A 14,760-nucleotide genomic window follows, 5' to 3' on the forward strand; every position below is an offset into this window, starting at 1 on the left:
GGCCGGCCTGTGGATGGTTTTAAAGCCCCCGGTGTGCATGAGCAGGTAGACAGGGCAGAGGGCCAGGACAGCTGCCAGGGGTTCACAGACATTTAGCAGCCTGGAAGAGGGGGTGTCACTAGCAAGGAGAGTTGAGTGAGGCAGGAAAATCAGAGAAGTTCGGGGGTCACAGGAAAGAAATTTGATTCAAGAAGGGGAGTGGATGTTGGTTAATTGTATCAACTGCTGCTGAGAGGTAGCCTCCGAAGAGGTCAGAAGAGCCTTCTGATTCCCAGTATGGGGGTTGCTGATGGCCTTGACAAGAGCAGTTTAGTGGCACAGTGGAGACCAGATTGCCTTTAATCAGGTGGTTTTTCCATCCTGGTTGCATACCTGAATTACCTAGGTAGTGGTAGGGGGCTGGTTATAAAAACTCTTGAGGCCTAGAACCTGCCCCCAGAGACTCTGACTTAATTGATCAGAGTGAGGCAGGGGCATCCCCAGGGGACGCTAATGAGCAGTCAGGGGTGACAGCTGCTGTTCTAATCAGTTCTTAGACTGTGGTAATCAGCCACCTGCAACATGGCCGACACTGATGCTATCCTAAACAAGACCAATGCGGCCTCTGCCTTGTGGGCTTCCAGTTTCCAAGACTCCACAGTGACAGCCTAAACTGAACCTACTGGTGACAACATGGTCTAGAGAGACCTCTGTTTAGAGCCACAGCTGCCCTACTGGAAGCTGCATGGTCTTAGGCAAGTGAAATAACTTCTTCCAGTCTGAGTCTTTTAATCTACAAAGCAGGGATGATACAATTTACGCAATTAGACTACTTGAATCAGCACAGCTCGTACAAATGATGCTTTTAATTTTCCTTGACTGGCGTAGAATCAACCTGGACCATAGAACTCCAGTTTATGGCCCCAGCACTCTCTGGCAAGGCTGTTTGTGGATGGGGAGGGCCACTGAGGTCCTTTTTGGCACTTTTGTTTGCTGTGCATCCACTGATCCATAACTCTGCCTTCTGATGGACACGTTATCTCTTTAGAAGAATTGTTGACATCTTCAGGCAATTGGTACCCCTGCCTAAGTGTCCATCAGTCATGATTGCCCAGTCACAAGCATCAAAACCAGACTCTGCTTAATTTTTTGAAAAGGAAAATTTGGCCTGGCACAATGGCTCATGCCTGTAATCCCAACACTTTGAGAGGCCTAGGCGGGTGGATCACCTGAGGTCAGGAGTTCGAGAACAGCCTGGCCAACATGGCGAAACCCCATCTCTACTAAAAATACAAAAATTATCTGGGCATGGTGGCACATGCCTGTAATCCCAGCTACTCGGGAGGCTGAGGCAGGAGAATCGCTTGAACCTGGGAGGCGGAGGCTGCAGTGAGCCAAGATCATGCCATTGCACTCCAGCCTGGGCGACAGAGTAAGACTCCATCTCAAAATACAATACAATACAATACAATACAATACAATACAATACAATACAATACAATACAATACAATACAATACAATACAATACAGTACAGTACAGTACAGTACAATACAATAAATACAATACAATACAATACAATACAATATAATACAATACAGTACAATACAGAAAAGGAGAATTTATTGACTGAGTATAGTGGAGCTCTCAGAAAGGACAGAGGGCTAGAGAACCAGGCTCTGGAAGGACAGAGTGAGGTTGCTCCCAAACCTTCAGCAGCAGCAACTACCAGACGGTCTTTCAGAGGTGTCCTTCCAGGGAAACTGAGCTCCAAAATATCTCAGCCCTTTTGCCTCTCTGATCAGGACTCCAGTCCCAGGAAGAGGATTTGGTTGGTCTGGCTTGGTTCATATGGCCAAGGATGATGTACAACCTGGCTAACAGTCCCCCCAGTGAGGGTCCCTCCAATGGAAGAAGAGGTGGTTCTGCAAAATGAATTTGGCATTGTTACCTAAAGGAGAAGGAATGGATGAAGTGAGTAAGCTCTCCTTTGGAAGTCGGGCCTGAGAATCATCTCCTTAGAAACCATAGATGGAATGCCCTTAGTGGGTGAAAGATTGGGGCCACCAACTCTGAGAATCTTGGATCATTTATATTTTGTCACCATGTAAATTTGTACAAGCCCAATCACATGGATGGTCTTCCCTGCAACAACCGGTCAGCTTAAAAAACTGGACCATTCTAAATGACAGGTGGCTGTCTTAGTCCATTTGGGACGCTAAAACAGAGCACCACAGACTGAGTGGCTTATAAGCAACAGAAAGTTATTTATCACAGTTCTGGGGGCTGGGAAGTCCAAGATCAAGGTGCCAGGAGATTCAGTGTCTGGTGAGGGCCTGCTTCCTGGTTCCTAGGCAGCTGTCCTCTCTCTGTGTCCTCACATGGAGGCTGAGGGATCTCTCTGGAGCCTCATAACCTAATTACGTCCCAAAGCCCCCGCCTCTCAATACTATTACATGAGGGGCTGGGATTTCAATACATGAATTTTGTGGGTATACAAACATTGTTGCAGTGGCCTTGTTCTAATTTTTAGAAATCTTTATCTAAAATGTTAATAATGAGGTAGGGATAAAGTGAAATTTTAGAACAAACAGAAGAATTATAGTCATTTTCCTATCTACAAATGTCACATGTGAGAGTCATTACTGCTGCCCACCAATGTTGCTAGTTTGCCTTGTTCTTGTCATGAAGTTAAGGACATCCATGTGACTTGCTGTGATCAATGAAATGAGTAGAAGTAATATATCATTTCCAGGCAGTTTTAAGAGCCAGTGTGTCATGTGCCACCCTTTCTTTCCCTGTATTATAAAACCCAGCAATGTTCTGATGCTGCTGCTTCATCAGCCTGGTCCTGACTGAGGATGATATGGAAGAGTTTCCAGATGACCAGAAATGAATGTGTAGTATGGACAAGAAATAAATCTTATGTAAAGCCCCTGAGATTTGGGGGATAGTTGTTGCAGCATAAGCTAGCCTATGCTGACTGATATAGCAGCATTCATACCCTTGCACCACTGGGACTCACCGTTAGGTATAGAAGATAAACCTTGCTGAAGATCTATAGCCTGCTTTCTTTCTTTCTGTCTTTCTTTCTGTCTTTCTTCTCTTTCTTTCCTTTCTTTCTTCCTTTCTTTCTCCTTTTTTGTTCTTTCTTCTTTCATTCTTTCTTTTTCTTTCTTTGTCTCTTTTTCTTTCTCTTTCTTTCTTTTTCTCTCTTTTTCTACCATCTATCTATCTACCTATCTACCTATATCATCTATTTATCATCTATCAATTATCTATCTATCAACTCTATGTAATTGGTGACTGCAAATGGGCAGAAAAGTCAAAATCTTGAGACTACGTATAGCACAAAACAACTGCATGTGTTAAAGGATTTTGCATTGAGAGCAATCTGAGTGCTTCTAAAAACACAGTTGTATAATTACCCTTCTGTAATATAACCCACAAAACTCCAAACATACCCCAAAGCCTCTTCATCTAATCAACCTGAAGAGGGTGTCCTTTATCAGATGGAGTTCCTGTCTTTGTGTTAGAAATAACCCTGTATCAGTCAGGTTCCCTGCAGGAGACAAGTAATGTACACTGATTACTACATTTGAAAAGAGTTTATTAAAATGACTACCTATAAAGGTTTCCCTTGAGGGAAGTGCAGTACCCCAAGGTTAGACAAGCAGGGTGTCATTACCACCCCTAAGCCTGAAGTGGAAAGTGGAAGGAGGAACTTCCAGGGCCCCCAATGGGGAGGCCTGGAACACTCCCAGTAGTGTTCACCTACTGGGAGCCATAACCTTCAGTCTCGGGTGTCAGATGTAGTCCTCAGACACATGTCCAGATAGAGGAGGGTGGCGACGGGAGCTGAGGGGCAAATGGAAGATGTCTACCACATCTGGATGGTTTCGGCAGCAGACATCTTCACAATTAGGTTGTAAGATTTTCAGCTTGTTTTGGTGTAAGAAAGGGAACAAATTTGAAAGCCATCTTTAGCTTTGCTCATGACTTTCTGGGTCCATTAGTGAACTCTGTTCTGGAGTACTTGGATACTAACCAGAGAGTGGAAGGCTGTAGAGAAGGGCCCCCTTTTAGTACTCTCTCCCAAGCTCTTGTGATATTGGAGAAAATTAGCACTAAAAGGACCCATCTGGTCTGAATTAGCAATACAAACCCAAGACACATCAATAAATCCACATTCTTTAATGAAACCATCCTTTCTAGGTAGAGACATATGTTAGGTCCTCTCCACTTTCTCTTTGAAACTGACATCATTTCATGAAATGTAAAATTACACAAAATAAAAAATACCCATATGTTTACATATAATACTTTAAACAGTTTTCCTTTTTAAAAATAAAATTTTAGGCATTTGGTATTACTCTTCAGAAGTTCGGTCTACAAAAGAAACTTTAAAAACATCTGCTAAAGCCAAGGGAACATTTGTTCACAAATGGAACGCTAACAATACCAATCTGAAAGCTATCAAAGGGACCCAATCAATAGAAAATCTCAATGTGAATTTGCTAGTTAGCAGGATTTTACAAATTATTTAAATCAGCTGAGCAATTCATGAGTGATATGAAACTTTACAGCAGGGGTGTCCCATCTTTTGGCTTCCCTGGGCCACTTTGGAAGAAGAATTATCTTGGGCCACACATAAAATACACTAACGATAGCTGACGAGAAAAAAAAAATCACAGAAAGAATCTTACAATGTTTTTTAAAAAGTTTACGAATTTGTGTCGGGCCATATTCAAAGCCGTCCTGGGCCAAGGGTTGGACAAGCTTGCTTTAGAGAGAAATTGTAAAGTAGAAATAAAAAGGAAACTTCACCTTACAGGTAAATACCTCTAAATATTTACCTTAGAGGAAAATAGAGGGAATAGTGGATCAATGAACAGCCTCTCTTTCTCTGTTTGAAGAAATTCCACTGGCTAAAGTTAATTCCAGATTTTTTCCTGCCCTGCAATCCAGGCTTAGCTTTTGCTAGACCAGGTTACACCAGAACGGAGCCAGGCTAAAAACCCAGACCCCAAATCCTTCATTAGCCTGTTGTCCTAAGACAATTCTCTGAACTAAAACTATTCTTGCAACTCACTGTCATCCCCAAAGCTTGGTACCCAATTAAAGCACAAAGCAGGCTGCAGCGATATCTTCTACCTCTGCTGTTTGCTTCTGGGGATGCTTGCAGGCAGGTCACTGAGCAATTGGAAGCACCAAGGCAGAGGCCTGGGTCTTTCTGCTGAATGGACTCTCTCTAGTGAAGCCAGCCTCTAGTTTCTTTGCAAGAACCTGTGTCATGCCTAAGTCCCCACAAGTGTGGGCTTCCAGAGGAGCGGCCCAGCTAGCCCCAGCTGAATCAGAGCTTCTCTTTTCTGTGGATACGTCACACAGAAGGCCTAAATAAAGGTTTTTCATAAGAGTCCCATTGTTGCAAATTGGCCATATGGTGACAATTGTTGAAGCTGTGTGTTTTTGAAAATGTTCATACTAAAGAGATAAAAAGAAGTATCATTGTTTCACCATCCTGCTGAGCAGCACCAACTCTGTTTCTGACTCCCTCCCACTTTTCTATGAAATTTGTTAATCTTGCTTAGACTTCTAAAGGTTAAAACTGCAGAATTTTTATTTCCTTGGAGAAAGAACCATAACACCCATCTTAGGTTTCCCAGTTCCAGTTTCAACTCTCATAGACAAGATGAGACCAAATAAAACCTCAGAAAATACAAAAATCAGATAAATGGAATCTACCCTAACAGGCAGGTGGGATTGGAGCCATGAGGTCAGCTGCTCCATTTGCTGTATCAAAGCGCACGCTGGGCAGGGTCTGCCATATGCACAATATGAGCGTGTAGGCTGAGCCTCAGTCCAGGGCCGAGAAAGGCCAAAACAGAGCTTGGTGAAAGGAGAGGCAGGAAATGGAGAGCCAGTCCTGCAGGGCCCACAGTAAAGCGAGGACCAGGGGTTGGCATTTTCCACACTGCATTGATTAAGGCTTTGACAGCTGATCTTTTACATACATACATATATACAGACATATATTATTAATAATAGTTTAATTTTTTTCTGTTTTAAGGAAAAAATATTCCCATGCATTTCTCTGACCTTTCTTTGTATCATTCTAGTTTTTGCTCCCAGCAATCACTTTAATGAGACACAGTCCTCTGGTGCCACATTCTGATCTGTAAAAAATATAACCTTTCACCTTTTACAAATACTTTGTTTAAAATGATGCTGATTCATCCCAAAGGAATTCCGGTGCATGGGAGCTATCTTGGCTCTAACCAAAAACACTCATGTGCCGCCCTGCGTCCAACACCAACCAAACAGGACTTACAGTTATGTAAACATTATTTAAAAATTATTCCAACATAAATACTCTTTTAAAGCTAACATACCACAGCTTTTAGCTCATAATGCCCATAGATGCCTTAATGAAATGCCATTCAAAACTACCTCACTGTTTAAATTATACCTTGAGGTGCTAAAATTATGTAAACATCATCCTCTACACTTCTCTAGAACAAGTGCCAAGTGTTATGAATTCTGATTGCAAGTTGGTGATTGAATACTAGTTAATCAGAGCAAAGTTACCAACGCACTCTTTAACCTGATTGGCTACAGGAAGCTAGTCGCTGATTGACTTGTTCCACAAGGCGATGATTCTTACATAACTTATAATTAACCAGTCTTCAACAGTGTTCACCCCATAAGGGACCTGAATTGGTCCCTCATAAGAGGTCTTTGCACATTTTGCAAATGCAGTTTGAATTGGATGTCAAGGAGTCCAGGTGTGCCACAGCAAGTGCCTCCAAAGCTAAAAGAAGAAATGTTCTTTGAAGCCCATGGAATTCCAAGAACAGGTGGAGTCTTCTCAAAGTCAATGAATGAAAAAATATCAGGACGAGCCACAATATTGTCTTCTCAGCAGACAGGACTCTCGCCAGCAAATGTTCTGCTGTATTCATAATGGATGCCTTAGCCCCCACTGCAATTAGGGAGTGGGGGAAACCAAAGGGACAAGGAGAGCGAATGACTCTGAGAAATGGCTTTGTGGTCTCCTAACTTCATGACAATGATTCTTATACTCGAAACTCCCTCTGTGCTCACTGCTCACTGTGATGCCTTTTTTTAGTCCTGACATCCATCCATATTTTCAGGTTTCTTGGTTGACATGTCCCTGGCAGAGAGAAAGAAAATGATTCCAGCCAAAGCTCTGAGCCACACATTAGTCTCGGCCAAGTTTTCAGCCCTTATGCCCAACATAGACAGAAGACAGCCTGGCACCTTTGCAAGCAAGTCCAGATTAGAGGAACGGCCAACCCCAAGGCTGACCTTTTGCCACATAGGAGCAAGGGACAAGGAGAATGGTATGAACAAGCATAGCTTGAATGGTCAGTGACTTCAGTCCTAATCTTTAACACTTTAACAGTTCATGAATGATAACATTGCAGACAGAAGCAAAAGAACATTTTCTCTCCACCTTGTTGGCCAAACTTACAAGACTTTCATTCAAATATATACCTCTAAGGCTGGATTCTGAGTTTTTGTTTGAGAAAAATACTGTACACTGTTTTAGGGCAGATTTTCAAGGTGCTATTGTTGTTAAAAACAAAACAAAACAAAACAAAAAAACATTCTCAGTTTCTGTCTTTCAAGAACATCAGCACTATTTCTTCATGTGCAGGGCATCCTGGAACTTGGTGCTGGTGTATTGGGCATGAAAGCCTTTCTTGTTGATGGTGTCATCTGTGCGGAATCGAATCATCAGGGAATCGCCTGCAGAGTAGATTTCTTCTAATGGCTGCGGAAAGGAGAAAGGGAAACGAGAAGGACTTTAGCTGTGATTGGAGTTGAAAATGAGGAGGATGGGACAGGATCTTATGCAAGGACACAGGATGTGTCTCTGGTACCAGAGACTCTGAAGGGCATCCAAACAAGCTCCTTTTCAAAAGAAAACATTGCAAATTCTGCTCCAGGGAGATTTGCAGGCCCTGCTCTTCCAAAGATGATCCTAGGTGCATAGCTCATACAGAATCTATTATTTATTAAGTATGCAGGTGGGTCAGGTGCTGCACTAGGCAATTCCAGATCTTATGTAAACTTTACAGCAACCTTATAAGGCAGGTACTATCCCCATTTTTCACTTCAGGAAACTGAGACTCAAGTTCTCGCAGGTAGGCGGGACCCAAGCTTAGGTCCTTCTGACAGTAAAGGATGCACCATGAATCACCGAGCTCCAGGGTCACCATTGTGATGTGTCTCCCAGGAGACCTGAAACAAAGACCATGGTTCAGGCCTCTGTCTCATCCAAGGACAAAAAAATGGGATGGAGCCACCATATTGGTCAGAAAGGTTTTGCCAGGTGGTCTGTGAATGGGAGCCACGTTCCAAGGCTGTTGCCTGCGAGGTTCTAGTGGAGCCAAAGTGGGCTTCCCCCACAGTTAACTGCTCAGTTAACCCCTCCAAGGGGTTCCTTTCCACAGACCTCATAGTTTGAAAGATTTTATCAAAGGCAGTGCATTGGTTAAGTGCCACTTTGTCATTCTTCCTTTTTTAGAGGGTGAAAGAAGATGAAGGGAATTATTCAAAGAAATATAAATGCCAATTTGACTTTCCGTTTAGCACAAGGAGCACTGGTGACTCAAAAATGATGTGCTATAAGTCCAGCCAATAGCAAAGAAGCTTGAGCGACCAGGCCTCGAGGCAACAGAAAGGAGGGGGCTGGTGCCCAGTATGGGCAGTGTCCAGTGCGGTGCAGCCAGGGGAGTGACTGGGACACTGTACTGGCCAATGCGCAAACTCCCACCAAGCACCAACTATATGCCAAGCCCTATGTCAGGTGCTGGAGAAACAGCAAACACAATAGGCCCACTAAAGAAGTCAATAATGAGAACATTGATAATGACCTTGAGCACAACTATTGTGTGTATAGTAAGTGACTTGTAATTTTCATAGGCATTTGGTTTTGCTTGAGGAGAGAAATGTGAATATAAGAAATATATAAAAGCATAATTAAATATTTTTAAAGCCTGAAGGCCAAATAAAAATGGAGGAGAGTGGCTGCGCATGGTGGCTCACGCCTGTAGTCCCAGCACTTTGGGAGGACGAGGCAGGTGGATCACTTGAGGTCAGGAGTTCAAGACCAGCCTGACCAACATGGTGAAACCCCGTCTCTACTGAAAATACAAAAATCAGGTGGGCGTGGTGGCGCATGTCTGTAATCCCAGCTACTTGGGAGGCTGAGGCAGGAGAATTGCATGAACTCAGGAGGCAGAGGTTGCAGTGAGCCGAGATCCAGCCTGGGCGACAGAGCAAGACTCCGTCTCGGGGGAAAAAAAAGAAAAAAAAAAAAAAAAAGGAGGGGAGAGGGAAAGCCTTTGCAAAAATAGGTGAAAGTCCCAAAAGGAAAAGTGCTCTTCCATGGCTGGCCTCAGTAAGGGGCCTTCAAGGACTGGTCCCTGGCTGCCTCCCAACCTCCTCTCGTGACAGTTCTCCTGCTTCCCACTCCGCTTCTGCAGAACGTGCCTCCTCGCCGTTGCTCCTAAGTGGAGGAGGTGGCCAGGACTGAAACCCGGGTGTGTCTGACTCCACAACTCCTGCTGTGAATCATCACACTCTGCCCCGGCCCCAGCGTCTCCGGGACTTACCCCAGAGCCACAGAAGCGGCCGAGCCTGGGCGCTGAGCTGTCGTAGCCGTCGTAGGCTTCCATGTAGTCGTAGCCGCAGTCGGCCTCCTCCTCAACCTCAAAGGTCCGGAATGTCAGCTCCACGCCGTAGCCGTCCTCTGCCACGATCACCCAGTCACAGTGGGCCTGGCTCGGGTAGTTGTTGTCCCCAAACTGGGCATGGGAATAGAGCTCTTTGGTCTGCACTTCAGCCTTCAGCCTGCCCCCGCACTCTGGAGCAGAGAGAAGTGAGATGTCCCCTCAGCACAAGACACCCTCGTGCCTCCCGCCTGCGTCTGCTCAGCTTTCTCTACAGAGCCTGGTGCGTGCCTGGCAGGAGAGGCCAGGTAGTCTCGTCACCCCATTTGATGGAGGAGTACACAGAGGCCCCTGGCTCCCAGGTCAGGGCTCCCTCGGGGGTGCAAAGTGGCCCTCACAAGCCAAGGTCCCCTGTTCCCAGCTTGAGAATACGTGAGCATGCCATTGAAAAGAGTTGGCTGCTTTTTGTTTTTTCCGGTTATGGAGACATGGAGCCAATGGATGGTTCGCCTCACTGGTCGCTGGGATGTGGGTGGATCTATTTGCCACTTTATTCCCTGGAAGTGTTGGATGCATCTGAGAAGGGCTCCCACTCGCCCCACCGACTGACTGCAATTTGTCATTTCTGCCGACAGAGGGCGATAAAAGCACATCGGAATCGCGGGTAAGCTCTCAAGCCTGGAAACTTCAGACCCTAATTGACTGGTTTTTGCATTTGAGGGCATTGACTATAGGCCAACTTTGAGGTCCCTGTGGGTGTCACAGGTGAGCTGCACCTCAGGCTCTGGGCTGGTATTCTGTAGCCTTTGTTTCTGGTTTTTTTCATTATACAAGGACAGTAACTCTGGTTGGCCCTGGTCCTATATATAGTACCTTGTGTCTTGGACACTTAAGCCCACATAAAATAAAATGGATATTGGCCGGGCGCAGTGGCTCATGCCTGTAATCCCAACATTTTGGGAGGCCGAGACGGGTGGATCACTTGAGGTCAGGAGTTTGCGACCAGCCTGGCCAACATGGTGAAACCCTGTCTCTACTGAAAATACAAAATTAGCTAGGTGTGGTGGTGGGCGCCTGTAATCCTAGCTACTCGGGAGGCTGAGGCAGGAGAATTTCTTGAACCTGGGAGGCGGAGGTTGCAGTGAACTGAGATTGTGCCACTGCACTCCAGCCTGGGCCACAGAGCAAAACTCCGTATCAAAAAAAAAAAAAGTAAATAAATAAATAAAATAGATAAGACTGGTCTAGATAAGCAAGCACCAGAAATTCTGGAAGCAAATTCTTGCACAGCCCCTCCCCAGTGTGCTCCATGCCCCCCGAGGGGCCCAGGCAAACGCTGTTGTAGATTCTGGGCCACCTGGCTCCTAACACTCCTAGGCCCCGCTGGAGCTCCACGCCCTGCCTGGCCCCGGTCCTGTCTGACTGACCATTCTGAGTCCTGTGTTGGCTCTGGCTTAGAATGTCTTACAGGTCTAACCTGTCTTTGGGAAATTTCAAATTCCTGAGAGCTGGGTGGTCATGAAATGAGCACAGAGCAGGGTGGGACACCTCCCCTCCATCCTGCCGGACGCCCCCACCCTCCCCACCTGCCTGGGCCCCGTGAGACAGACCCCTGGCCTACATCGATGACCCCGTGCCTTCTGCTGCAGGTTCAGCCATGGGGAGCACCAGCAGATCAGAGGGAGGGAGGCGAGAGAAGCCAGGGTATTTAGTCCCCTGATTGCCACAGCTTTTCTTCCACTTAGGTCACAGCTGCAGCCAGAGGGTCTCTGCATGCAGCCCTCTCTGTCTCCAGCTTCCAGGAACTGCTCCCTCCTCTCATCCTCTGGGCCTGGAGTTGCAGTTCCTAGCTCTGGTGGCTTCATTGTCCTACAGTGTCCCATACTCTCCCACCCCTTTGTAACTTGTCCCTTTATTAACTTCTCTCAAATAATGACTCTGAATGTGCCCCCACTTCCTGCCGGGACCCTGAAGCACCTCTGTTCCTGCTGGTCTCTATCTGCAGGGACAAGAGGGCTTTTAAACTTCCCTGTAGGGAGCTAGAACTCCTCAGGGAGTTTGACAGGGTTCCACAAACCATGCAGCGTTTTCTGCTGTGCAAGAGGAGGCTGAACTGCCTCAGGATGCTGGTCGCCATTTTGTTTGACCTAATTTATATTTTCCAGTACTGAAAAAAAACTGGAGGCAGAGGCTGTTAAAAGGATCACAGGGTCCCATGATCGTGAGCTCAGACTCAGCATTACAGAAGCAGAGTGGGCTTTGGGTGGTCACCAGCTCTGACAAAGGACACAATTGTACATCAGGATCAAAGGGTCAGATTTGCTTCCGTGGGCACTAGTCCCAGGTGGCAACATTTTAATGGCTAAAGAGCAGAGCCAAATTTCTTCCTGACATTCTTCTACTTAACGAAGTAGATAATATAAGTTATAAGCACATACATTTCCCACCAAAGGACCTAATAGTGCTATTTACATTTTGAATGGAAGAAAAAATCACGGGGAACAGAAACATTTTTCACTTTCCAGAACTGGTCCTTACAGGGATAAAAGGGCTGTTTTCACCACTCAGTTACCCAACTTCTGGACTTCATAGACCATCAAAATACCTGGGCCGGAGTGCAGTGGCGTGATCAGAGCTCACTGAAGCTTTGAACTCCTGGGCTCCAGCAATTCTCCTGCTTCGGCCTCCAGGGTAGCTGGGACCACCACACCTCACTATGTTTTCTAGTTTTTATTTTGTAGAGATCGGGGGGTGGTCTCACCATCTTGCCCTGGCAGGTCTTGAACTCCTGGGCTCAAGCAATCCTCCCCACTCAGCCTCCCAAAGTTCTGGGATTACAGGTGTGAGCCACCGTGCCCGGCCAAAATATATTTTCAAAAGAGAGGAAGAAAGGAAGGAAAGAAGGAGGGAGGAAAAAATGGGGCACTAACAAAGGGTTGTCCATTTCAAATTGCGTCAATTAAGGACATTGAAAGAAGACGGCCCTTTTCCCTATGGTTGCTGATGCTTCATTTTATTTTTTTAGAGACAAAGTCTCACTCTATCGTCCAGGCTAGAGTGCAATGGCACGATCTTGGCTCACTGCAATCTCTGCCTCCAGGTTCAAGCAATTCTCCTGCCTCAGCCTCCTGAGTAGCTGGAATTACAGGCACCGACCACCATGCCCAGCTAATTTTGTATTTTTAGTAGAGACGGGGTTTCACCATGTTGCCCAGGCTGGTCTCGAACTCCTGACCTCAGATGATCCGCCTGCCTCGGCCTCCCAAAGTGCTGGGATTACAGGCATGAGCCACCACGCCCAGCTTGATGCTTCATTTTAATAGGACATTTTATCACGCACCTTCCTCCCCTCGCCCTCCCCCAGTCAGAATAAAAGGCAGTCCTTGTCCTGCCTTCACCATTTCTCTGTCTCCTGTCCAAGTGCTCATCAGGTGGAAGCCAGTGTCCCACCCCAGGTACCTGTGCTGTGCACTGCCTGGAAGCCTTTCCTCTGCACTGAGGCATCCGAATAAAACCTGAGAAACATACTGCTGCTGGAAGCCACCGTGGGGTCTGGTTTCTTGCTGCCGCAGAAACGGCCCAGAATGGGGGCCAGGCTGTCCGGCCCATCATACATTTCCAGGTGGTCATAGGCACATTCCTGGTGCTGCTCGATCTCAAACTCATTAAACGTCTGGGGACAGAAGAGCAGAAAGTAAGGCAAGGGCCTGACGTTCAGCTGGGGTGGGGGCCTCCTTTCCAGTTCTGGGACAGGAAGGGGCGAGGCAGTGCAGGGAGACATCCAGCTGGCTGTGCAGGGGGTGTGTGGCCATGATGATGCTTGAGGACATCTGTAGAGAGGGTCTCAACCTCCGCCTTGCTTTTGGTCCAGCAAGTGGCCCTATGAGGTAGTTACATGAGCTATTGCTACAATGACCACACTGCAGATGAGAGAGCAGGGCTTCAGAGATTAAATGCTTGACATTTTGACAGCTATTAAGCGACAGAGCCAGGCTTTACACAGCCCAAATCTGTCTTCCTTCCATCCCATCACACAGCTTCTCTCTCACTTAGGGCTAAGAGCCAGCAAGGGCTGAGTGCTCACTCTGTCGGCAGCTGTTTTAAATGCTTTACAAGTATCGCCTCATTTAATCTTTACACCCCTGTGATGTGTCTAATCCCCGCTTTACAGGTGAGGAAAATGAGGCTCATTGCTGTCAGATGACTTGCCCAAGGTCACATACTGAGAGTTGGGCCATGATCTGGTGCTCTGGCATCAGAGACCCTGCTGTTGACCTGTGCACTCTGCTGCACGATCCTTTAGTACAAATGATGCTGGTGAGGTTGTATGAGGTGCACGCTGCTCCAGGCAGCACCCTCATGGTGGCTGACTCTCGCTGAGTGTTTATTCCATGCCAAGCATTTATGCGCATTTTCTCTCTTACTTCTGGTGATGCTGTGAAGGAAGAGCTATTATTATTTCCAACATGCAGAAGGGGAAAATGAGTTTTAGAGAAGCTGGCTGGCCTGCCCCAGCTCACACAGCTGGAGACAGATGAAGCTGAATTTGACCCCAGCTAGCCTTCTCCAACCCCCACTGCTATCAGTCATCAGGTTATGCTGCCTCACCTCTCCCTGTTCCCCCTAAGGACTGTCCCCTAACGCTCGCCAGGGGCGCCCCACCATTCCAGGCTTTTCAGCCCTGAATGCAGGCTTCTCAGATGCTGGGTAGGTGGCCGACTGATGGCAGCCCCAGCGTCAAGGGAGATGGGATAAGGTGAGCGGGGACGGTGTTAGATGAAGACTTGGACCAAATGACAGAGCAGGGAGACAGGACATTAGTTGGGGGGCGGGGGGTTCAATTCAAAAGAGCGGGGCTGGCCTGGCAGCGCAGAGATGGAGGTTGGGAGGGGGAAGGGACCAGCACGGCAATGCAGGCTTTCAGAATGACTCCCACACACTAACGTACTTGGGCAAAGCTCTCCCGCCAGTGACATAGGGAGCACTGGGCCAAGGTGGTGGGTAGAGACACGGGACAGGGGAGCAGTGGCACCGGGACGGCCATGCAGTGGAAGGGAGCCTTAGGCTCAGCAGGCAGGGAG

At 46.8% G+C, this 14,760-nt stretch overlaps 1 protein-coding gene across 1 annotated transcript in view; it reads right to left on the bottom strand.

Moving 5' to 3' along the window:
* Window positions 1-4,156: 4,156 nt before the first annotated feature.
* The window catches only part of TLL2 (tolloid like 2), a 151,024-nt gene continuing 140,420 nt past the window's right edge, over window positions 4,157-14,760 (bottom strand). Inside the window, exons 19-21 of the mRNA XM_003825413.4 lie at window positions 13,139-13,352; window positions 9,623-9,873; window positions 4,157-7,776 (exon numbers count right to left, since the gene is read on the bottom strand). Of these exons, the coding sequence (XP_003825461.1) occupies window positions 7,642-7,776; window positions 9,623-9,873; window positions 13,139-13,352 (600 nt within the window). The 3' untranslated portion in view covers window positions 4,157-7,641. The remainder of the gene's footprint in view (window positions 7,777-9,622; window positions 9,874-13,138; window positions 13,353-14,760) is intronic.

This window comes from Pan paniscus, chromosome 8 (assembly GCF_029289425.2).
Source record: "Pan paniscus chromosome 8, NHGRI_mPanPan1-v2.0_pri, whole genome shotgun sequence".
Taxonomy (NCBI): Eukaryota; Metazoa; Chordata; class Mammalia; order Primates; family Hominidae; genus Pan; species Pan paniscus.